Here is a 26,783-nt window from a genome sequence, read left to right on the forward strand (position 1 = left end):
CTTAGGAATATTCACTCTGGACCAGAACAGTTCCAGGTGCTCTCTCATTTTCTGTGGCTTAAATTTAGAATATAGAATAGCTAATTCGGTAAACATTCCCATATGAGCTCGTTCAAGTCCCAATGCTGCTTCCAACATGGTTATTAGTTCTTCAAAATATCCACGGTCCTAAACAGGATAAATGTACAATTAGAGAGATAAGAATATCTGTGGCAAAAGGTCTCAATTAAAATAAAAGACTCATTTTCATTACCTGATAGTAGTTGATAAGCTCCTCCAATTCATCTGCATGTACTACAATATGAAGCCCACACATCTGAGCAAGACGGAACTCTTTCCCATCTACACAGGCAAAGCAGACCTACAATAAAACATTTCAATTATGTGAGCTCAAATGTAAACATGGCTGGTTAATTCAATGCTTCAATTCAAAGACTTTCTAAATAGTATCTTAATTCTTCACTCAAAACTGTGGTGTAAATTACCTCTTTCCATGTTCGAGTACTGTTAGCTTTCCTAGCTCCATCAACAGCTGCCTGATATTCACCCAGATGAACCAGGGTAGAGGCCAAGCGTCCAAAATTAGAAACATTATTGTACAACAACTTAGCAGCGTCATACATTTTTTCATCATAACAACGGTCACCAACCTGAAAAGAAAAGGCAATATATTTTCAGTATGGTATTAGTCTAAGCTCAGTCCTCTTTGCAAAGCCGTAACTCAATTTAATATTGGGAAACAATATTTTTACTGTAAGATTTTCCTTGGTTATCTTCAGCTGTTAAGTGCTGAACCTTTTACAAAGCTAATAACGTTACCCAAGATTTTTTTAAAGTGTGGAATAATAGTTAACAGGAAACCCACTTGTTGGATATGAGCATTATTTGGTCCATTGATGAATTCTTCTAACTCTGCAAGGCGATTTGTTTTAGCCAGTGCGAATATCAACTCTGTCTCCACATAGGACTCTCGAGCCTTCTTACGAGCCATCTGCAAGTACTTTACCAATTCTTCCCAGTTTCCTAAGTATGAAGGAAAAACTAAATTCAAACACTAACATCCTAACACTCATCAATTTTCACCCTAGTTAATCAGAATTGCTAATTTTCCTTTTCAAGCTATCATTGTACAAAATAAACACTGAAATGAATCTAAAACAGCAAAACTACTGATTCCATATACTCAATGATCAAATGAATAATTGAATTTCCCCATTCCCTAAAGATAAAAAACTAGAGTGCTATCGGAATATTATGAAATATGAAAACAAAATTAATCTTCCTTATATTTAAATGTTCACAAAAACCACTCTATCTGAACTAAGATGGAGGGCTTAATGTTTTCACAAGTACTAATGGCAACAACTATTACATAATTCAGAACAGCTAACTTAATGCTTAATTAACCAAATCTTAGGCAGATTTTCAGAGGACACAAACATTTAAAAGATGTCATACCACTAGTATTGGCAGCCTGAACAACTTCCATGTAGGATGAAGGATCATCAGCTTTGATGTAAGAATCAATGGCTTCTTTCACCATTCCTTTCTGCAACTGGGCTTTCGCAAGCTGACTCCAGACTGCTGGTTCATTGCAGCGTTCAGCAAATTCATATGCCCGATCCAAATTTCCAATATGTTCAATCAAGACCTAAGCAACCAATTTTTGAATCAAGGTTACAGTACAATGACTCTCATCACATTTACATTAAAGTTAGGACTTCACGGCTATTCTATTGCCATATAATCAATTATGCCCACCTGCACAAGACAATTCATGCATACAGGGAATCAAGAGAAGGCATTACAAATTATATAATCTGAAGAATTACCTGCACTGCTGAAGTATTGACATCAAATTTCCGGAAGATAGCAAATGCTTCTTCAAATAGCTCATTGCTGATGGCGATATTGGCAATATCTGGGGCATCATAATTATCCAGACGGTTAATATATTCCATAACACGTGTACGGTCAGCCTTAATTGCAGTGAGGATGAGAAGGTTTTGAAGATTCCTTGGGAAAAAAAGGGGGGATAAATGAGAATTTTGAAAGCTCAATGTAAAAAAATAACAACAGTACAAAGCACAACAAAGGAAAAACAGACAATTATATATCAGACACATACTGCAAGGGAGGAGGAAGGAGAGGGATCAGAGGAAGGGAAAGAGGAGCACAGGGGACTGAGGTGATAATGCATGGGTGCACTGGTGAAGGAAACTCTATGGGACTACACCTGAGGGGGTGGGGGGAAGCAAATATTGTTTAAAAATGAACAATGATGATGTAAAAAATAAAAATAATTAATTAAAAACTATTAAGATAGAAAATAAAAAAAGAGTAAATGTTGCAGTTACAAAATGTTCTTTCCATAGTAGGTAGTTTGAGAAGAGGAGGCTAATAGAAGAATGAGAATTCAGACAATATTCTCTAATCTTTGTCTTTGTTCCTTTGGAAAAAGGACAGGCCATAACTAAAGACTGAATAGAAATAGTCAACAGAGCCCCTCTCATATCATACCTGTGTTCACTGAATACAGAGTTATCAAGGACAATTTTCTCCAGCAGTTCAATGAGTTCGTTAGGAAGGTCTGCAGTCATAAAAGCCTTGACAGTTACTGACACTTCTTCAGGGTCCTGAGTCTCAGACAACGCTGTCTGTACAACCTACAGTAGATATGTAGGAAGTAAGTTCTGAGACTTAAGGTGATCTTGAAGATATTATCTATTAAGAGTAAGTTGGCATCTCAATAAAAAAACTTGAAATAGGCAGAAACTGAAGTAGGAAAAATAAGCTTTAAATTTACCATACAAAGGTCTTTCCACACAAATCCACATATACCCAAACCATATGTACATCAGCTTTGTGGGGAAAAAAAAAAACCCTAACTATATATTTTCTATCTTTTCCTCAATTAAAAAATTACCCATATTAGCCATCTTTCATTATCACTTTAATGATGATATATAATTCCACTACTTAGATGTGGCAACATATACTCAACAATTCCTCTAATTTTTAGTTAAACGCATGGTTTCCAGATACTGCAACAATATTTTTTTACTTGAAATTTACTATCTACTTAGGAATTTTCCTTATCAATGCTTCCTAAAAGAGGACCAAAATTTAATAGCATTCAATCTATTCTCTTCCATATTTGCATTTCTACTAGGAATATTTAAGAACCATTTTTTAAAAAAGATTTAATTAATTTATTTTTGTGTAGAAGAACTGGGGTGTAGGCAGAGGTTCAGCCTCTGGTGAGAGGATTCACCAAGACAGTGGGGAGCAGAGCAGGTAGACTGACTGGAATATACTAAGGGAAGCAGCAGGCAAGACAGGAAAGGTCTGCTGGGTCATATGTGGGTAAGCAACTAGTTATCCTGAGTTATCCCCTGAGACTTATCCCCTAGGCCATCAGGGAGGCCCTTAAGAATCATTTATAACAATTCCACATTCAGGGTTTTAAAATAAGTCCTTCTGAAAAATGAGTCAATAAAATACATACTTTTTATGTTATAGTACATATCATATTTGCAGTACTATGCTTTGTAGGGAAATTTAACATTTACCCACTTGTCTTTTAGTATTTTCTCTAATCCTTATTCTCTGCCAACTTACCATTACTTTGAATGCTGTCAAACAGCTTAGTCCCTTCTCAGGTACTAATAACAATCCTTACCCATTAAATGCTTAATTTGCTGTTTCCCTTTTAACAATGATGAACCGAGAGGTCTTTATATAATTAAATAATCTCTTTAGCTACATTTCTTTAGGAGGATATAATTTAAACATTCATTTATTTAGTATTTTTTTATCAGCCTTCTCAAAGTTAAATAATTCATTTGCGTATACAGCAAAGGAAAAGTTTTAGTTAAAAAGACAAGCCTTAAACACATTTGCCAATCTTACCTGATCAATTAAGGGTCTCCTGTAAGGATTGCTTTCCAGCAGCACACTACCCCACAATTCTGGATCCTTACGGCGTACCAGATAACGGGAAAGACTTTTGAAGAGGGAATTCTCATTACAAACCTAAATAAGACATTGAAGATTAACTTCAAGACAAAAAGTAAAGGTATTTTATAGACTGACATTACTTTTAAAGGTTATTTCCTATCATTTATATCTGCTTTTTTTTATAGGGGAAAAAAATCTATACTTTTACATAGGATCTCAATTAGGTTACAACCAGGTTTTTCTTATTAAAATTCAACTAAAAACAGTTATTAATTTCTGGAGGTTATTATAAAATGCTTATTTTGGACTTTGTATTCTATTTTAGTGCATGTATATTCATGCACTAGTATTATGTATTAATTATAGAGGTTTTATAATGTGCTTCAATATCTGGCATGGGTTATGCCAGATATTAGTGTTTTACTAGTTATTCTTGTCTGTTGATTATTCCATGTGAATATGTCAGTATATGGTCATATACATATGTGAATGTGTAATGTGTATTATACACATATATAATATACACACATACATTACACTATACATATACATACACATATGCATATATTTCCAATTCTAACCAATGAAAAATTCTAGAAGCAAATATACTTAGAGAACATTCATGGGTTTCTAATGGTATTCCCCACTGTAAAGGATCATATTTTCTAGGGAAATGACTGATATCAGTGTTGGGGGAGGTGCAAAATGAGCCTGGCACAATTTATGCCAGAAAATAAGGAAGTGCTCAAAAGAACAATGAGACTATGACACTAAGACTTACAAGGCTGGCTGAAGGGGTTTCTATCAGTCAAAACTAGTCAATTTTAGCATCAAAACAAGTGACTGTAGTAGAATCATGAGTGCTGAGTGATAAACATGGAGAAAGTTTTAAAGCTGGAAAATCATTTTGCAACTAACACATTAAGATTGTTTTAATATTAATTCTAAATTGGAGAAGAGAAGGAAACAAGAAAATATCCACATAGTCTTACATGTTTTCTCAATCTACTTAATATCTACAAGAGGAAATACAATAAACAGCTTTGCAAAAAGTGACTCCACGAAGAGCATCAGGTACTTCTGCATGAAATAACATGAAAAACAAGTATCACCTAAGCGGTATTTTGGATGAAAACGTACAATTAAATCTAATCAGCGGGAACCATCAGAGAAACTCAAAGCCAAGAAAGTTCTACTATTAAAAAGACTTGGCATTTTTTAAATACACAGAACAGGACAATCTATAGAGAAAGAGGCAGTTTTAGAGATATTAGGGACTGCAAAGAAAAGGGGAATATGGAGCAATGCTTAAAGAGTACCAGGTTTCCTTATGTGGAAATGAAAACCTGGAACTAGACAGACATGATAATTACACAACACTGCAAATAAACTGACTGCCACTGAATTGTTCACTTTCAAATTGTTAATTCTGTTTTGTGAATTTCATCTCAATAAAAAAAGTTACAAATAGGTAAAAAGAGACTAGTTTTACAACAATGTCAGTGTCTTTTATAAAAGAAAAAAGCTGAAGAATTGTTTCAGAGTAAAGGAGACTAAAGCACTACAACTACACGCAACTATGTGCCACACGGGCCAGATACGGATCTAAACTGGTGGGGAAAAACTGCTATAAAGAACACCACTGAGGGCCTCCCCTGGTGGCGCAGCGGTTGAGCACTGGGCTGCGAGGCTGCCCGCAGCCTCTGCAGCGCTGGTTCGATTCCGGGCCACCAGCATGGGTCCCCCCAAAAAGAAAAAGAACATCACTGAATCAACTGACAAAACTGAAATAAAGTAGGTTTTAAAAAGTATTCTATCAATATTAAACTGACTGATGATGTTATCTATACCATGCTCATGAAAAAGAAAATATCCTTATTTTTAGGAAATACACATTGAATAGGTAGAAGATCATGATATATGCAACTTATGGTCAGAAAATTATGTGAGTGTATACATACAAACACATGTGTTTAAAGTGTGTAGGTTTGTGTATATATTATGAGAACACAAATGATAAGACTAGTACGGTTTAATTTTTAATAGTAAATATAGACAACTATTTCAGCTACTTTAGGGACAAAGTTTTTAAAAAGTATATGTCTTCTAAAAATATTTATTACCTAAAGCCACTCTGAAACTCAAAATTCAATAATCTAACATTATTTAACAATTTTTAAAGAATTTGTTACATTTATTGATCAGTACTCACATTAATAAGTTCCAGATCACACTGACCACGTTCATAAGCAACACATGCCAGATGTGGATCTCTCTTCTCACAATACTTTCCAACAACACGACTGTCATAATAAGGATTTTCACGAAGAAATCTCTCTGGGTTGTTATTACTATCTATGTAGATTTTGGCTAGTGCATTATGAGTAGCAGGCTCCTCACAACCCTCATGAATTCTGGCCTCTAGCCAAGGCAGAAGCAGTTTCAATCTATTAAAAAAAAACAAACAGGCAACACATAATGTATTATAAATAACAGCTTGTTTTTTTTTTTAAGATTTATTTATTTATTTATTTATACAAGCACTGGGTACAGTCAGAAGCGCGGGAGGGTGAGAGGATTCACCAGAGCCAGAGCGGGGAGCAGAACAGGCAGACAGAGGAAGTACACTGCTGAGGGGAGCAGCGGGCGGCAGGAGAGGTCTGCGTGCCATGTGGGACCCTCGACCGGTGGCTAGGGATTAAACTGGCGCTGTGGAGGCTGTGGGCAGCTTCGCAGCCTAGCGTTCAACCGCTGCGCCACCAGGCGAGGCCCTAAATAACAGCTTTTGACATCTAACTACATAAGGACCTTATGGTCTAAAGAGTGCTTTCCCATATATTGACTTTAATTCACATGAACCCTACAGAAAACTGGGAAATAAGACTCAGATGGTTAAATGATTTGTTTAAGATTACACAACACAAGGCATATAAGACTATCTTATCTCCACTCTCCTAAAACCTATTTCCTGCATTACCTAGATAGACTACAAAAGAGGAGACTAGATTCATGTATTTATAGATCCTTTTTTTGAAAACAGATTTATTTATTTATACAAGAACCGGGGTACAGGCCAGATGCATGGGAGGGTGAGAGGATTCACCAGGGACAGAGTGGGGAACAGAACAGGAATATCTATTGAAATGCACTTCTGAGGGGAACAGTGGGAAAGACAGGAGAGGTCTGCTGTGCCATGTGGATTAGCTTCCTGACCAGCTGGGGATCGAATTCCCTCTGTAGCATGCAGAAGCTGCGGACAGCTTCGCAACCCAGCGCTCAACCAGTGCGCCACTGGGGAGGCCCTAGAAAGTAGATTTCTAACAATACTCTAACTAGGTTATCATTTCTAAATTAGATCTCTGCAGGAAATGTTACTGAGTAGCTTTTAGGCAATTAATGGGTTATATTTTAATCCTAATCCATTACCATGCTAAATGAAACTCATTTATCTGAGTTGTGAAGGTGAAAATGGTACTACACCTGTTTCTTTTTTCAACCTCTGCAACAAGTTCATCTGTAGAGAATTGACCTCTCACAACAAGAATCAAGTTTTTAATGACATCTTCAGAGCAATCAACATCAAGTAATCCTCCAATAACTACAGGAAGTCGACTTGGATTCACCTATGGTAATTAAAAAAAAAAAAAAAAGAATGCCACTATGTTAGCAATAAGCAAAATAGTATAAACTCAGTTTTAAAAGTCAGTGAAAAACTGAAAGTTTAAATTTGTAACTAGAGGAATTTAGCAGGAAGCCTGGCTTGGTTAATTGATTACCTCAGTACTGCTTCAAAGAGTCTCAGGAAGCTAAAGTCAGAGAATGACTATGGAAGACTGTCTAATAAACAGGCCTCCATTATGGTAAAACTTTCTATTTCTGAAGGTAGTAGAAGGTTAAGTTTCTAATTATCTACAATGAAATATTTTTGAATGGTTTTTAGGATCTGTGGCCTCCACAAAGGTACTGCAGGGACTATTAATTAAACAGGGATTAGAATACCCAACTTTTTTTAATTATAGCAGTTCTGTTTTACACAAAATTTTAATCAGAGAAAGGAGTCTGCTAGGAAAAAAAGTTGAAGGTCACTGTAGCAGACTACTCTTATTGGGCAGTTTCAAATGAAGACATTCTGAGAATAAGTAGTAAAATACACAATAAAGATACATAAGTTATTTAAGTGTTACTTACCTTCTGTACATATATTTCAATATATTTTTGAAGATTATTTCTATATAAATACAGCACCAAATCATGGACAAAGTCGAATCGATCACACACAATGATAAGTGGTAACTGATCTGTCAGCTTTGCTTCCTGAAAAAATAACAAAAAGAAGCCTTAACTTTCTCCTTATGTAAAGTATCAGATCTATATTGAATACCAGAATCTGCTCTACAATGGTGGGAGAGGCTCACATAAACTTGGCAATTCACTTAAAGAAATGGCCCAATACCTGGAGACTATCCATCCCAGTTTCAATTAATTGATCTAGGCAATATTTATATTCACAACAAAATACCACATCCTTCCCACACATACCCTTTACCATAAAAGGTTACACATTCAGTAATTTGTGAGCCACCAGTGACACTCAGAATATAAAATCACCACACAGGGACTTTCACTAATAGTAATATTTAAATTACTATGGAATTGATTTATGAACTACAGTAACATTGACAAAGAAAAATATTAAAACCAAAAAAAGCACTTAAAGAACAGTATCTTGAAATTGCCCACTGCTTTTACCAACATAAATACCAAGCTCATATCCTACTTATGTAGATTGATATAGATGTTACAAGACAGGTAGCAAAGACCTGTGCTGGGCATTACCTGATACATGTCCTGTTACATTCCACAGACATAAGGTACAGCACAAAAAACAACAGTTTCCATCAGGAATTCATTTATACACAGTGAAACATTCTTCAATAAGTGATTTCTCTATGATAATTTACTAAGGTAGGAGAAGTAAGCAGGACAGGATCTTCCCCAATAACAGCTAAACAAGGTTAGAATAAAATGATTCCTAAATCTAGCACATATCAGTCACCCAACTGTAAATAATTTGAAGGAGTAGTCTCTGAAATGTTCAGAGACCACCAAACTAAATGTAGAAGTCAAGAGAATTCCTGAATTAAAAAAAAATGACTATAAATCTGAAGTGCAATTCCAGCTGCAGATTTTCAGACCAACAAAAAAGTCTAAAGCTGTATTTTTAGCACCTATACAAAGGATTTCAATAGACCAAGTTTTTCCTATTAAATGAACATCAAAAAGTTAGTGGAACAACATACCACTCACCTTCTTTATCCTGTTACATATACATATAAAATATAGTCTTCATTTTACTACTTAGGGAGAAAATAAATTTTCAAGTGATCTAAGATTATTTAGGTATCCTCACGCATAGATGTTTAAGATTTGTACTGGCAAAGAAAATTATACTGTATTCCAAAAGACAATATGAGACTGAAAGGGTAGACAAAAACTAGGATACTTTGTCTTAATTTACAAGATTATAAATGGAAGTCATGCTATTAATATTTTTAATAATTTCCTGAAAAGTTATCTTCTAGTTATTTTAGTTAGATTTTGTGATCAAAACAGCAATTAAATAAACACATTCAGAGGTTTTCCTAAAAATGAAATTATTTAATTAATATTTTCTGATGGTGTACATACACTGTTCTTACACAGTAAAGATATAGGAGATAGCAATGTAAGCATTTCCTCAAGGAACTTACATTCTAGTCGGAAGAGACAAGTCTCATACCATTAAGTGTTATAAAAAAAATTAGACTATATATACACACACATTTATTTATATAGGGGAGGTAGGAATGAAACAGAAAGGTTTCATTGATAGGGTAATTTGAGATTTCTTTAAAATCTGAAGGAAAGTTAAAAGAGTAAGTCATGAAGGTCTGAGAGAAAAGTGAAAAAGGGCACAAGCAAAGGTCCTGAAGCAGGAGAGAGTTGGGGGAGCTCCAGGAAGAGCAAAACAGGTGAGTATGGTTGCTGGAAAGCCAGGACAGGAAAAATGATTAAAAATAAGATCAAAGGCATTAAGAAAAGCCTGGGTCTCAGGAACATTTTCATGCTTTCCAGAGAGGGCATTAAGTCAAATCATTTGAATGAGACTACTGATCCTGTTTATAGGCTAATTTAAAGGAAAAACTATATTCTACCAACCTCTGTATTCTTAGTGTTTCATATGTAATTGGCACCTGAATGTTCAAGATCAGATTTAGAGAAGTATTTTTCTTATTATTGCACAGTTTACATATAATTCACTGCTGTGAATTATGCAGCTCGTACCTCCAAAATGTAGTAATAATGATATGAGATACAGCATTTAGGCTATACACTACAAATGAATAAGGAGAGTTTAATATATTCATTCTTGGTACTGGGATGAGAAGCTGAACATAGTAGCTGTATATTAGTACTGAGTTTCCAGCTCAGGTTATTTAAAGACACATTAGATATACCTCTAACTCAGGCTGGAATTAAAGTTTCTTCATGGAGTCACAAACTCAAAAAGAAACTTGCTTGATAGAAATCAGATGTAGACTGACTCTACCTTACTTCCAGGGCCAACTAAGAGCTTAATAACTATGGTTATCACTGGAATACTAACTGTATGCAAGGTACTTGATAAATACTGTTTGTAGTTGAAGAAATCAAGGCTGAAGCATATCAGTTAAATTGCCTAAGGTAACAGCTAAGCATATATTCAATGAACAAACAGTAGATAATAATTGAAAGAAATGGAATTTGAACCAAGTCTGAAGACATCTACTTCCCTACTCTATCAGGCTTGTACTTAATTCACATCTAATTAGGGCTCATGGGCTGAGCAACCCTACGGCTGCTAAATACTGTAATTAGATTTTTTTTTAAGTTCAAGAAAATCCTAATTAAATGAAAACAGTTTAGAGTATTGCTTTACAAATATATGACAACTAACAAATGCTAAAGAAATTACAATTGAAGCATAAAAGCTGAGAACTTAATGAAAACATAAGAAATCAGTATTAAGAATCTTGGTACTATTTTTTAAAAAGGGGGAAGCAGTACTGATACTTAAAAGAAGGAACTGAACTAGTATTATGGGTCCACTAGTCAAGCATAGAGCATGAAATCTTTCTCATCTGCTAGGGTTTTGAGAAACAAGTTAAGTCTCGGGTTCAAACTAGCTAGGCAAATGAGACTATTCCTCATACCCAAGATATCATAAAATTACATGCTTTGGGTAGTAGTTTATCTTTTAATCTAATATATAGGACAAATTCAGTAACTGACTACCTCATCACACAAAGCCCCTTAAGAATTTAGCTGTTTAGTCTAAAGCCCCAGTCCTAAATTCTTCAAAAGAACAACCTGCTAATACAACAACTGTATAAAAGTAGGAAAATTTTTTCTACTGAATTATACAATGAATATTTTGGCTTCAGTTTCAATCTAAAATTTCTCTAGAAGAGAAAAAATACTTAAGAACTTTATATGCTGTCTCTCTGGGATCATTTCACATATATATGCAAAACATCAAAATATGTTTTGGGGATAATCTACATGTTCTATAGTTTTGATTTTTGTAGACAACTCTCAATTTTTTTTAACTGAATTAACACTGCAATAAAACATTATGTAAAGTTCAGGTTTGTATCATTAAGCATTAACATGTATCTATACAATGTTAAAATTCATTCTTTGCCAGAAAACTACCCATTCTAAAATTTTATTTTCCTCACAAATTAGTAGGTATGAGAAAACTAAAATTAAACACGAAACAAAAAAACCTGTCCTAGGTATGTTATAAAGTGCTAGGAATCATTAGACCATTACTTCATTCGAATACAGAGATCTTACTTCTCTACAGACTTGTGCATTACAAAGTGGAGCTTTTGTTATCTGATTTGATCTTCAATTTAGGTATATTACAGGATTTAAATTTAGTTTCTAATGAGGCTAGTTTGATGACAGAGATGAAAAACTATTTGCATACTACAGAGGCTGTTCAAAATAACAGTGGGGTAAGGTGATCTTAATATTCACAGGGAATCTAAATGATATTCCAAAACGACTTTGAGAGTCTACAACCACTTTTCAAAACTTTTTCTTCCAAAGTTAAAATGAGAGAGTAATTTCCCTTCAAATAGTGCTATTTTTTTCTTTTAAACAGATGGCCATTCTTAAGTATTACTTACCAATTTCCTTCCCTATTTCAAAGGAAACCACAGAGTATTTTCTTTGGAAGAAGTAATTCAGAACACGATTTGTGAATGCTAAGAATTTCACATTTAGGGAAAAAACATTTTAAAATTATGACCAAAACTTTGTAGAGAATCTGATCTTTAAGCCAACCAGAAAATACATAACTCAAGACCAATTACCTTGAGAAAATTCTTGACACGCTCAGGATCATAGCAGTTGCTTTCTCTACAGATTCTTTCTACTTCTTTGATCTGTCCAGTCTTGCAAGCTGCCTGAATATATTTAAAGTGCACGTCTGGGTCCTGACTAAAGTTGACAATGGATCCCAGAAAATAAAAGAGACCTTAAAAGAAACAAATAATTGAAATTAATCATAGGTGTCACCATAGGTGCCAAAACTGAAAAATAATAATTAAAAAAAACTGTTATACTCCCCAATAAAAATTGGTAGCTCATAAAGCTACCAATTAATGAATCCAATAAATAAAGAAATGGATTTTCACTTTAATCTATAAAACGGAAAATATAACCCAATGTTTTCTAACAATTGAGAAATAGGAGGCAACTATTTACTATCAAAGCTAAACATAATACCATATTCCAAATGGAACATTTTAAATGAAGTCCCTTAACAACAGGTGTTTTTCCATATACAGTTAATAGGAAACATACTAAAACAGTTTGAAAAGAATTTAATGTAGTGATGTCCCACAGAACTTTCTGCAATGATGAGCATCTTCTGTATCTGCACTGTCTAACAGTGTCTACGTACAGTGGCTACTAAAAACCTGAAATGTGGCTAGTGTGACAGAACTGAAATTTAATTTAAATCAATTTTAATTACTTTGTATCTACACACTTACTACATGTGGCTAGTGGCTACTATACTGAAGAGCTAGTAAAAATTTAGTACATGGTGGATATGGAGAAACTCAGAAAATTAAGAAAACCAGTAGAAATCTTTTATTCCTTCTACCCAAGGCAAAATTACAAAAACAGGGCAGAAAAGGTAACTGAGGACCAATTTAGCTAAAGAAATTAAGAATCATTCAATAGTGATTTACATGAATACAGTAGTGATGTGCAAGTGAAGGTAATTTTCTTCCCAGGAGATATTTGGCAATTTCTGGAAACATTTTTGTTGATCACAACTGGTGGAACTGATGCTAGTAGCAATCACTAGGTATAGTCAGGAATGCTGCTAACTAACCTGCACGAACCTTGATATTCTAGCACATCTAACCCTAACAAATTATCCAGCCCAAAATGTCTGTAATGTTGAGGTTAAGAAAACCTGCTCTATAAAACAAGTTCCAAAATGTCCTTGGCTAGAAACATTTGCCATTTTAAGAGTCACAATACAAGCATGAAATCTTATTATAGCCAATCATCAGTTATTTACTTGCATCTTACACAATTATGACAGAACTGCTACATATAGTTGTTAAAATTCTGCCTCTCACTTATAAAACATTAATCATGTACATCACAGATCCCTAGGATCTGACATAAAAGATGCTTGACAACATTTACTGATTTATAAAACTTAATTTGTCCCATAAAACTGAGCTCATAGACAGTATTTCCAATAGGCTGTAACCATAACAAAACTCCTCTTGACTACCTTAACTAATTAAAAACAACTCAAAAGCTCCTTATTACCTTCAAAACTCTTGAAAGATTCAAAAAGTTCAATCAGAGACTGAGTTGACAGTTGTTCATGATACTTAGAAGCCACTTGAACACAGATCTGCAGATTCTGACGAATGTTGGCAGAAAGCATAGCCCGGAGGCATTCCAGGGAGTCTTCTACTGATAAGGACCCAAAGTAATTCACTAACCACTACAGGACAAAATAAGTAAATAAGTAAATAATGTTGACCTTAATAGAGAGATGAAATTACTATCTTTCAGTATCACATTTTCAATAAACTAATTTATTATAGCACCACCTTATTAGGTAAGAGACTGAAATACCTCGGGGTTAAGAAGATGAGTGTGAACAACCGCACGCTTTATATCATACAAGTCAGTAAAGTGTTCTAATGCACGCTGCAGGAGGCCAGCCTTTTCGCACAGCTGAGCAATATGAGCCCGGTCATAATGCGTGAACATCTGGTTCCCTAAAATAGCATCTGCAACCTATAAAATCACAAATAACAAAATCAAAATAGGATGAGTTGATTTACCACGTCATTTATATCCGTAACTCTATATCCAGGTTACATATTAAGATTCAATAGTGAGTTGACAAAGGAGAGACCACACAAAGGGATGTTAGCTAAATTTTCATAAACAGACATCTTCATAAGTACAAATAACTTAAGCTAGGAAGCTCGGAGTAACTATAAAGACAGTATTGGAAAATGCCCAAAAAGCATAAACACAAACCTGAGGTGCATGGATAAGGTTCATTTCAAGCAATCGTGTCTGTAAAGGACCTTCAGAAGGGCGATTATTCTTCAGGGCATCAAGCAAGAATGCAGTACATTGCTGGATTAGATTGTATTCCATAAAGACATCCACAAGCTACCAAAAAAAAAAAAAAAAAAAAAAGAGAGAGAAAGATTTAAAAGAAATAAATTGTTTTTCTTTTCTTTTTATTGAGGTAACATTAATTTACAACACAGTATAGGTTTCAGGAATAAATTATTTTAAGATGGGCCTCCCCAGTGGCACACTGGGTTGAGTGCAGTGCTGTGAAGCTGTCCACAGCCTCTGCAGAGAGGGTTCGATTCCCGGCCGGCCAGGGAGATTCCCATATGGCGTGGCAGACCTCTCCTGCCACGCTGCTCCTCTCGTGCCCACTGCTCCCCTCAGCAGTGCTTTCCGTCTGTCTGCCTGTTCTGCTCCCCACTCTGTCTCTGGTGAACCCTCTCACCCTCCTGTGCCTCTGGCCTGTACCCCAGCTCTTGTATAAAAATAAATAAATCTTAAAAAAAAATTTATTTTAAGATATCTAAAAACTGCTTTATACTGTTGACAATGTGTAAATAGAATTAAACATTATCCTTTTCATATAAAAAATTGCCAGAACAAATTCAAAATTAAAAGAATATTATTTAGAAAAGTTAATGTCATTAACTTATAAATAAATTAGTCTACTGGAGTAATCTTTAGCTCTGGGGAAAAATACAGAATATTTCAAAATATCAAAAAGTAGAATAAAACCAAACTCAGTTTTAAAGGTTTAATTTTGATGAAGTGGTTAAAATACATAACAGTATGAATGATTGTGACTCTTACTTCCTATATATAGCTTTTCCCTCTCCCTTCACTTAATAGTAGCAACTAGTTTGTTTTTTATCATTTCCATATATATTTTAATAAATATGTAACTAGGGCCTCCCCAATGGTGCAGCGGGTTGAGCGCAGCAGGTTGAGCACAGCACTATGAAGCTGTTCGCAGCCTCTGCAGCACAGGTTCGATTGCCGGCCGGACGGGAAGATTCCCACATGGCGCCAGACCTCAACTGTCGCGCCCACTGCTCCCCTCAGCAGTGCTTTCCATCTGTCTGCCTGTTCTGCTCCCTGCTCTGCCTCTGGTGAAATCCTCTCACCCTCCCACACCTCTAGCCTGTGCCCCAGTTCTTGTATAAATAAAAATAAATCTTAAAAAAATAAAATAAATATGTATCTAAGATGGCATAAAAGTGCATATAGATGGTATGTTAGATGGTATGTCCATTTTGCATCTTTTTTTAAAGACACTTGAGGATAATCCATGCAGCCAGACATAGCTTCTACAAATCGAAAGTTTAACTCTTTCTTCTCCAAAGATGTTTAAATTCAGGTCCTACCATACTCCACCTATATTAACTTCTACAGAATACATTTTACGGCCTTTACCTGTGTGGTATCAGCAAGGGGCTCTTCATCCTGAACTAACATTTGAGCAAACTGTTGTCCCTGATCTGGACTGATACGCATGACATTTCTCAGCAGAAAGATCCAGTCTGGAGTATATCCAACCTACAAATAGACAAAAACTTAAACATTGATGCAAAGTTTTCACTTTTATCACTTAAAGACTTTTCTATAATACAGCCTTGCTAATATAGATTTAGTGCTAAAGTTACAAATTGAATTTTAACTTAAGTAGTTCAATTTGACCTTAGTTTATATTAGCCAAATGAATACTGGTAATGACATATTTGAATAAACAGCTGTTAAGTTTTAAAAACTAAGCATATTCATTTTCAGTGAATGACCATTTCAAAAGTTTATTCTAAACAGGTAAAACATGCCTAACATCTTAAATTTTAATAAGCCATGCAAGAGTAACTATCTCCATTTTTAAGTAAATGTGAATTCTTTATGTGAGAACTAAAAAGGGGTTTAAAAAGTAATTCACAATATAAGGAAATTCACTATTAAAATTACAAAGATTTACTATATAATTTCTCTCAATGTTTTAATGAATTTATAGAGAAATTTATTTCATTGAACTTACTTTTTTAGCATATAAAACAATCTTCTGGACTTGACCTGTTTCTGCAAAGCACTGAATGACTTTATTTGGGACATTAGCCCTCAGGTACACACTAAGTGCCAAAGTAGGATCCACAGATTTTACAAGGTCACCCAGTTCTTCAGAACATTCCAGCTGTTCAAAGAAAAACAAATTGCTCGGTAATCCACAGCTATTTTATAAATGAGCAGTTGATACTACTTCCACTATAAATAATAACTAATATGATACTAGGCACTTCGCTACTCAATTTTTTCCAGACTATATTATAAATATGCAAGGGTTGTGGTTAGTATAGACTCCTGATCTTATAGCCACAGTAATGTTTCAGTAGAATTCTTCATACACTCTACTTAAACAAGGATAAAAAGTCTACCCAAATATCACATTTACAGGTATTACCAACTACTTTGTTAGGATGCAATTACTAAAAAAGAACGGAATCCTGTACTTCTAGAAATATTGAGAGTTGGAACGCAAATGGTCCCAATTTTTCAAAAATAATAGAGCTTTCCATTGATATTTAAGGGGCCATATGAGGCTTGCCATAAGGACCATGACTAAAATTAGGTATCTGAAAGATTTAAATTCCACTATTTTCTTGACTTTAAGATTTAAGGTAGTAAATGAGGACACTAATTACACAAAATTAAACAGAGAAGTTTTAGAATTTTTTGTGATATATAAGCAGGTACCTTCCTCTATACTGTTTAATCTGACTTAGCCATCCTATCTGGAAAGTAGCTTCCCTAAAAAGTTTGATTTATATACTATGTTTTGATTTTCTATTATTCATGGTATGACAGAGAAAAACCCTTATCACTGATACTCAGTACTAAGAAGAAACAAGTTCTATCAGAGTCTGTATCTCTTAACTGAACATGCTAACTAATGAAGAGTTGACCACTAACCCTTTTACCACAAGTAGATCCCATATGATCACTCACATAAAAAAGGTAGTGGTACCCAAAAAGCTTTCAGTTACATAGGTCAACTCAGTTACCTTGACTGTTCCCATCCTCCATTATCTTAAGCAATTAGAACAGACCTCAAATACTCGCTAGTGTGGCTAGTAACTATTCTTCAGCAGAGACTCCTGTCCAAGCATCTCAACTCTGAAGTACTATTCTCCAGTATCCTATAAGATTGCCAGAAGCTAGGTCAAGAAACAAGGACTCAGAATTAGTAATGTAAAAACACTATCAATATACACTAAAGCTGAAAGGTATAATAACATTAAAAGTTACACACTATTCAAAGTGCTTTAAGCTATACCACCTCAGTTCTTGACTGAAACATGGTAATCCAGTGCCATAAGACAATGCAATTCACTACTGCTACTTTGTAGAGAAAGCCTTTGTATGGTGGCATAAAAGAAATAACACTGATGAACTGTTTAAATCTGTTAGATGCCTTATAAATAAGCAACATTTTCCATATTGTGGTCGAGAAAACATAGTACCATTAAAGAAAAATAGTGAGTAGTGAATGTATATAAAAGGTACAAAGAAACCCACCATAAGAAAGTTAGTTAACAACAATTCTTAAAGATTTGTATTTAAATAAACTGAGTTAAATATTTTTCCACAAAATGCCAATTAAATTCTGTGAAGTCATTTTGTTAAACTATTATCACTGCTAATTAACAGACTTACTATGTTGTTAACATATCTACAATCCCACATTTTATATGACATGCTTCCCTTACACACCCAAACATGATTACTAGCAGCAAAGACCTCAATCTTGGTAACACCTAAGCAGTTCTAAAGAAAAAGATGATATTTGTATGACTGAAACTACTGTGCATATAAAGTGTAGTGTATGGGAGGATAAGAATATACTCCTAAGTCCACTTGAATGTTACAGATGTTGACAAATAGAAATGCATACCGCAGTTAAGTGTCCCACACTAAGCTTTTCCTAAAAATAAAGAGCAAAATTGTTTTCAGGCTAGTAGTTTTAAACACTAAGCAAAAATCCTGCATTCCATTTAAAAAACTAAAAAAATGACATCTCACATCAACATGTCTTAAAAATATATTTTAAAAAAGGATATAAGTATATGCATTTTATGTAGTATCTGTTCTTGTGTTTTAGATCCTACAAGCAGTAAATAATGGCTGCAGACGTTTTGGACAACCTAGAGGTTTCTCATTTGCTAATGTAACATTTAATGCAATCTAAGCAAAAGTATGCTATCCTAAGTACCATACCTTATCTTCTTTCAACCATTTCTCCAACAGCTGTTTCCGTCCTTGCTGAAGTACAGGCCTACACAGTTCTAAGGACTCATATTTGTTTAGTTGGCCCTGGTCCAAAAGGATTCCAAAGTACTGAAGGAGAGGAGAAGTTTGGCCTGGCTGGGCTGGGACACTCTGGAACCGACGGATGGTGTCTGGAGTACGAAGGATTCCCTTTAGGAATGAAAAGTGGTAAAGACTCCTTAAAAGGTGATTCAGCATCACATTAATTACTCCATAGGTTTCTTAAATCAATCTTAAAACCCTGATCCATCTACTAATAGCAAATTTCAAATCTTTAATATGTTAAATAATAAAAATGACTCAACATCTGTTACAGTGTTATGAAATTACTCAGAATCAGAAATACATCAGTGACATTGCCTATTACAATGCCAATGTAAAGAGAATAATATAATCATTAAGTAGTATGGCTAGCTATTATTCCAGGTTCACATTAAATTAAGTGCAGATTTTGTAATATTGGTCAAAATGAAAGGTGTCAGTCCAATGTAAGACATGAGAATAAATTCAGCCCAATTTCAGACAATCCTTCCTACCATAAATTGACCAGGATCTGTCTACAATGATTGGAAACAAAATCAGTAGCTATCGCTAGTATTTTAACTAACTAAACACATTATCATATCTACATAAATAGTTCCATGCTAGATCTACATTTTCTTCTAATAGTTTTGAGTTTTAAAAAGCTAACTAAGGGGTCTCCTTGGTGGCGCAAGGGGTTAAGATGCAACCCAATGAAGCTATCTGCAGCTACTGCAGCATGTGTTTGATCCCTGGCCAAGCAGGTGACCCACATGGTGCAGCAGACCTCTCCTGATTCCCCAGCTGCTCCCTTAAGCAGTGTATTTCAGTCAATCCACCTGCCCTGCTCCCCATTCTGTGTCTGGTGAATCCACTCATCCCCCACACCGCTGGTCTGTACCCCAGTTCTTACATGCATAAATAAAAAAAATCTGTAAAAATAAAAAATAAAAAGCTAACTAAATCTAGAGAACAAAAAAGTAACCAAATCTCTAGCAGTGATGGGTAAGTTATATTCTATTACAGGAAAAGTGTAAACCAAAAAAGATTAGAAATAGAGCATAAAAGAAAAAATAATAATAATAAAGAAATAGGACATACATCATGAATTCAACCATGTAACTTCATTTTCATAACCATTTACCTTTGGTGCATTAGCAGCCACCTTTGCTGCCTCTGAGTAATTCCCCTGGGCAAAAAGAGCATTAAATTTCCGGGCAAAGAGTTCTTCAGCACCAGCTAAGTTGTTACGTACAGCCATTCTCAGAGCCAAATCAGGATTTTGTAAAGCATTAGTGATATAAGAAATTATGTTTTCTTCTTCCACACACACTGATAGAACCTGCAATTTAAAGATTAATGAATAGCTACAGCATGTTCATTTGGATGTCAATGACACCCAATTTATTTGAGCCAATTACTCCTGAATTACAAAGATAATGAAATGACAACTGTTTTCTTCTTTCCATTAAAAAAAAAAATTAAAAAAAATGGGAGTTAGCAGAGAAGGTGAAGGGGTACTATCATTTAAGAGTTCCTAAAATATGGCTGACTCTGATTCTAATTCCTTTGTTACCAAAGTAATTTTTTGGACAGATTCCACTAAATCCTCAGGCATCTAATTATAACACAAGGTATACAGTAGATGCTTAATAAATGACACTAGTAAAAAGCAATTTCCAATCCTAATCCTCCTAAAAAGTCACTGCCACAGAATGGCCCCTCCTATTTGGCTGAAAGTTGAACTATTGGGCCTCCCCGGTGGCGCAGAGGTTGAGTGCTGGGTTGTGAAGCTGCCCGCAGCCTCTGCAGTGCCGGTTAAATCCCTGGCCGCCAGGCGAGGGCCTCACATAGCGCGCAGACCTCTCCTGCCGCCCGCTGCTCCCCTCAGCAGTGTACTTCGTCAGTCTGCCTGCTCTGCTCCCCGCTCTGGCTCTGGTGAATTCTCTCACCCTCCCGCATTTCTGACTGTACCCAGTGCTTGTATTAAAAAGAAAAAAAAAGTTGAACTATTAACAATCACAGGGAAAGGGAGTCCTTCATTAAGGTGTGCATTACTCCCCCCAACACCATAGTTTATTACATACCCCATCTTATTACCCCCAACAGTCCAACAGTACTACTCGTACTATTAGTAGTGTTTTACAAAAACACATGTTTAATATTAAATAAATTAAATGGGAAATTTCTATTTCAAGATCAGAAAGAATTGACTACAAGTTGAGAACACAATAACCAAACTGATAATCAATGGTTTATGCTGCCTGTACTATTCTTTTTGAAGAAAACTAAAAATTTTAATCTCCAAAACATTTTCATTTCTACATCTGAGACCCCAATCTGAAAGTTTCAGACCATCATGTATATTTAATGTGTCATTCTACTCCATATTGAGGCGTACCTTTTTAAAGGTTGGAAGTAATTACTTTCTTTACTAGTCATTTTCATTCTTGACTTCTTCTATCCTTAATTTAATGCTTACCTCCTAGGAAAAATAAGATGAGCAAATCCACTTCCAACTACACTTTCTAAAGCTTCCTACCGTACTACTTTAGTCTTCCCCAAAGACCTAATCCACAGTTTTATCTTTATCCTACTTTTAGACAGTTTTAACACATTACTAATAACCAGTACTTAAGATCTATAGGGGACAGAGAAGGTTCCTATAGCTTCTAAAGTACTCAATTCACCACAGTTCAGAATTGAAGCTAAATACTGGCAAAATGTCATTTAAGCCATTCACACTCATTCCTCAAGGCTTATGTCCAACTGTAACCTGCTTTGGTCAAAAGAGCAAAGTCAGAGCCTCCACAGTGGTGCAGCAATTGAGCACTGGGCTGCGAAGCTGCCCGCAGCCTCTGCAGCACCGGTTTGATCCCTGGCCGCCACCGGCGAGGGTCCCACATGGCGCGCCCTCTCCTGCCGCACCCACTGCTCCCCTCAGCAGTGTACTTCCATCCTTCTGCCCCCGCTCTGGCTCTGGTGAATTCTCTCACCTCCCGCGCTTCTGACTGTACCCAGTGCTTGCATAAATAAATCTTTAAAAAAAAAAAAGAGCAAAGTCCTGAAACCTAAAGTCATTATAAACACCCATGCTCCTTACTCAAGCTGCTGCACATAAAATTTAGTGGGGGAGAACAATCAACATGCTCCCAAAATCAGTTATGAATATGAAATAGATATGGTAAAAATTTTCAAAGATACTTTAAGCATTCTCTTCAAAACATCAACACAGAAGTAAAAATAAAAAGGTATTTATTTGGCTTAATAACTTCATGATTATTAAATTATCACTAACCTAGATCATCATGATACATGCAACTGAATAAATGAAAGCTACTGAATTTTTAAAGTCGCTTTTGTGCCAGAGACTCACCAGTGTCAAAATACAATTAAAGAGAGAAAAGCAAGTTCCTTCTCTAATGAAGAATGGTGACTGAGGCTGTTAAGCAAGAAAATTCATTGTGATAAATGCTATTAGGAGGACTACATAAATTCTAGGGGCATAAAGCAGAAGTACCTAACCAGGTGTGTAGCTAACAGAACAAAGGGGAGTGGGAACCTATTTACTTCCTTTGCTTACTATCTGGGAAAAATACTTAATATTAGGCGGAAAACTAGAAAAAAAGGCAAGAGCGTAACATACTGTTTTGAAATTTTGATAATTTTTTAGAAAATAAGATACCTCCTGGTAGAATATTTTAAGTTACATTAAAATACTAACAACACAGAAAAAGGACCACTTAGTAGGTGATGTGAAGAGGTTTGTCAAATATGATCAATTCAGAAAATTTCCCTATCTCATTGGGTAACTTTCCAGGTACCCCAGAATAGTTACTGTAACCTATCACCTTCCAACATTAACTATTTAACAATAGTTAGGGAAATAGATGTAGGAAGAATTTGTTCTCTTATAGTTGATAATGTCTTAGAGATTGTAGAAAGAAAATCTCTATTAACAAGTTTATAGTCTGTCAAATGTAGACCTAGTAGTTTCTTTGCATGGAAGTTACTTTTTTGACAATGAAGACAAATAAACAAAATCCTAGGTAGCTACATGCTGAACAATTTCTATTAGGATTAAAGAGAGATTTTACATCCTATTTCTCTGTATTTTTAGATATATATTATTTTCTGACAACCAAAATTATATACATCGTGGGAAAAAAAGTAATGATATTATTTTCTCTTAATTTAATTTTTAAGGTTTCCTTACTTGTCCCTTTCTGTTCACTCCAATGATTCCAGCAGTGGCTTCATGAGGTGCAGTAACAAAGATTGTTTCTCCACTGATTCTGTTCATATAGATGCAGGTACCAGTCTCAAGATCATAGAGGTGGATGTAACCATACTTAGTAATTAAGAATACAACATCATGCTTTTCACTGATCTGTTGAAAGAAAATCATCACATCAGTAAAATAATGAATTTATAAACCAAAAATTTACTCCAATTCCATTTGAGAGATGGTGAAATTCTAAAACTGATAAGAAGGCTTCTATGAAAAATTGAAAACTACCATTTATGGTTTCCATCATTTATATAGTACATTTAAATACAGGATATCACAACCTTTCATAAAACACAAGAATATGAATGTATGAATGAAATCTATAACAGAAATAATTTTGAACAACTTGGGATAATCCAGTCTATACATTACATAAAAACTAGAGCATTACTTTATAAAGTTCCACTAATAAGCCTTATTTTAAATAAGCTTACTCTTTCAAGCACCACCTATTTTATTGATTGTGAGCAGTTTTTAGATTATATTAACTAAGGTAAGAGAATTTTAAAGTCCATTTATTTTGCTCAAAATACCTGCATTGCAACAGGAAAGTCGTTCTGTGCTTCAGGAGGAAAGAAAACATCCACTGCCTTCTTTGGAAAAGGCTGATTCCCTGTAGGCGGTGTGCCAACTTCAATGATATGTAACTGTTCAAAAGGAAATCAAACTTACATGAACCTAAATCTTTTAGCAGTTAACCAAAACAGCTTTATTTATAGCCCCAACCTGAAAACAACCAAAATATCATATAGTAGGTGAATTTTTTTTTTTAATTTGTTTATTTATTTATATAAGCACTGGGTAGAGTCAGAGCAGGGAGCAGAGCAGGCAGAAGGACCAAGGCACACTGCTGAGGGGAGCAGCGGGCAGCAGGAGAGGTCTGCGCGCCATGTGGGACCCTCCTCCAGTAGCCGGGGAACAGCCAGAGATTGAACCGGTGCTGCAGAGGCTGCGGGCAGCCTCGCAACCCAGCGCTCAACCACTGCGCCACCGGGGAGGCCCAGTAGGTGAATATTGAAATATTGTATATCCATACCGTTTTTACTGAATTTTTAATTTATGCTTTTCAGTAATAAAAAGGACTCTCATGTACATAATAGTGAGTTTAAAAAAAAGTCAATCTCAAAGGGTCACATACTGTATGTTTCTATTTACCCAGAAGTGAAAAAATTATATAAAATGGAGAATTAGTAGTGGTCAGGTGTTAGGGATGTTCGGGAAGAGGAACCACAGGAGTAGCATAAGGGAAATCTTTATGGAGACAGAATAGTAAGTATCTTGTAGTTTTGTTTTTTTTTTTAAAGATTTATTTATTTATTTATACAAGCACTGGGTACAGTCAGAAGCGCAGAAGGGTGAGAGAATTCACCAGAGCCAGGGTGGGGAGCAGAGCAGGCAGAAGGACCAAAGTACACTGCTGAGGGGAGCAGCGGGCGGCAGGAGAGGTCTGCGCGCCATGTGGGACCCTCCTCCGGTGCCCGGGGAGCAGCCGGGGATCAAACCGGTGCTGCAGAGGCTGCAGACAGCTTTGCAACCCAGCGCTCAACTGCTGCACCACCGGAAAGGCCCTGAATAGTATCTTGAATCTACTCATAAAATTACTTGGAAGTGTACTAATGTCAATTTCTTGTTTTTCTACTGTAGGATATCTAAGTAAGATGAAACCATGGGGGTAAAGAGAGAAGCTATGTGAAGGACACAAGGATTTCTCTGTACTGTCTTTTGAAGGTTCCCATGAGTAAATATTTCCCATGAGTAAATATTAAAGTAAAAACTTTAATAACTAGTTGAATAAGTGAAACAATCACATCTCAAGTAATCTATCTCAAGAGCAAAGAATGGTATATATTACCACACAGGTACTTTCTCATGGCTTTCAATTATAACTTATTATTTCCAAATATTAATCTAACTTAAGTTACTAAACTTCTCTCTGCCCATATATCAATGGGCAGTTCTTTTCCAGCAGAATTTCACAAATAAAATTTTAAAATCTTAAGGAATTGGCCTTCCATCCAATTCCTAAAATCTATTTGCTTAAAGTCCATCAATTCAAGTCTAAATATCAGTGTTTTTCAATCCTTATTATATTGAGAAGTTGGCAGGTCCATTCCTGATTCAGGAATTCTTACTCTGAAATTGTAGGCAGAATGGTTAACTCTCTTTGCATGCTTCCCCCTGCTTAAGGATATAATTATATATTTAAGCGATCTCAATTTTATTTTTAACTACTCAGAATGGAGAAACATGAAGACTTCAGAGACTACTCTGACGTGATGACGGCAGTGACACCAAGTTTCCTGCGGTGCCACCACAGCAGCAGCAGAACCTGAGCTCTTTGGTTGGAATTCTGGCCTTGGCCCTGGCTGGTGCCCATTTCCCCTCCTCCTTCTCCATTTTCCAAGCATGACTGCAGGCCTTCCCAGCTATTGTAAATTATTCATTGTGTTTTCACTAAATTGTTTATGCTCTAAATCAACCAGAATTTGTCTCTGTTATCTGCAACTAAGAACCCTTTCCTACAAAGCACTTCAATTCCTGCAGGTGATTCCGTGACACAGGCAGGGTTGAGACTGCAGGCTACAGGCCCATCTATATCAAGTAACTTAGGACATTTAATGTACAATTTGGGAGCCACTTGCTGAATCAGACCCTTCAGATGTAAGGCATACAAACATGTTTTAGTTAGTCTACTGATTCCTATACACTGTAAATTTGAAAAACAAATGAATACAATGTCTCTGGTAAGGACAATCTGAAAGTTTTACTGTAAACAGCTTATACCAAAAAGTGGTTAAAGAACATTATTCATTTTATTTTTTTTTTTTAATAGAGGCACGTATTTTATTTATTTATTTGTTTGTTTGTTTGTTTATACATGCACTGGGTACAGTCAGAAGTGCGGGAGGGTGAGAGAACTCGCCAGAGCCAGAGCGGGGAGCAGAGCAGGCAGAAGGACCGAAGTACACTGCTGAGGGGAGCAGCGGGCGGCAGGAGAGGTCTGCGCGCCATGTGGGACCCTCCTCCGGTGGCCGGGGAGCAGCCGGGGATTGAACCAGCGCCGTGGAGGCCCCACCGGGGAGGCCCCATTATTCATTTTAGATAGAAATCACCAGACACAGACTTTAAACAGTCATAAATTTGAATGTTGAAACAAATTAACAAGGGAGAAGACTATTTTGAAATTAGATTAATTAGCAGCAGAAAAAGACAAGTTCTCATTAAAATAATTTCCAAAGTCAAAGCTTACCTTCCCTCCAGCTTGCCCCCGTACTGCAAAACAAAATAATGTTGATTCTTCTGCATTTCCTTCCATCTTAAACTGTGCAAAGCTAGCCGCATGTCCTTCAATAGGTTGAGACACTTTCCTATCCACAGAATATAACTGCATAGCTCCCACCACACGATTTTGCTATAAAGAATCAAAGAGAATATATTTATGGGAACCAATAACTCCCAGATTCATCAACCAGTGGAATAATTATAATGTTTTATCATCCATAGCAGAATTTATAAATCCTTTGTTATTTAATCTTTCAGAGTAGACTTG

The 26,783-nt window shown here is 35.6% G+C and overlaps 1 protein-coding gene across 3 annotated transcripts in view; it reads right to left on the minus strand.

Annotated features, from left to right (window-relative positions):
• Positions 1–26,783, minus strand: part of CLTC (clathrin heavy chain) — a gene marked incomplete at both ends in the record, with an annotated part of 61,301 nt that overhangs the window by 8,554 nt on the left and 25,964 nt on the right. For all 3 annotated transcript variants that reach the window (XM_084238661.1, XM_084238659.1, XM_084238660.1), the window contains 22 exons: positions 1–168; positions 254–361; positions 486–650; positions 866–1,023; positions 1,459–1,651; positions 1,833–2,016; positions 2,521–2,666; positions 3,913–4,035; positions 6,173–6,407; positions 7,441–7,583; positions 8,149–8,274; positions 12,363–12,526; positions 13,846–14,026; positions 14,161–14,325; positions 14,575–14,712; positions 16,033–16,155; positions 16,637–16,789; positions 18,871–19,071; positions 20,087–20,284; positions 23,159–23,332; positions 23,767–23,880; positions 26,484–26,645. In XM_084238661.1, coding sequence (XP_084094787.1) covers positions 1–168; positions 254–361; positions 486–650; positions 866–1,023; positions 1,459–1,651; positions 1,833–2,016; positions 2,521–2,666; positions 3,913–4,035; positions 6,173–6,407; positions 7,441–7,583; positions 8,149–8,274; positions 12,363–12,526; positions 13,846–14,026; positions 14,161–14,325; positions 14,575–14,712; positions 16,033–16,155; positions 16,637–16,789; positions 18,871–19,071; positions 20,087–20,284; positions 23,159–23,332; positions 23,767–23,880; positions 26,484–26,645 — 3,522 coding nt within the window. The remainder of the gene's footprint in view (positions 169–253; positions 362–485; positions 651–865; positions 1,024–1,458; positions 1,652–1,832; positions 2,017–2,520; positions 2,667–3,912; positions 4,036–6,172; positions 6,408–7,440; positions 7,584–8,148; positions 8,275–12,362; positions 12,527–13,845; positions 14,027–14,160; positions 14,326–14,574; positions 14,713–16,032; positions 16,156–16,636; positions 16,790–18,870; positions 19,072–20,086; positions 20,285–23,158; positions 23,333–23,766; positions 23,881–26,483; positions 26,646–26,783) is intronic.

Source organism: Talpa europaea (assembly GCF_964194135.1).
Source record: "Talpa europaea genome assembly, chromosome: 7".
Taxonomy (NCBI): domain Eukaryota; kingdom Metazoa; phylum Chordata; class Mammalia; order Eulipotyphla; family Talpidae; genus Talpa; species Talpa europaea.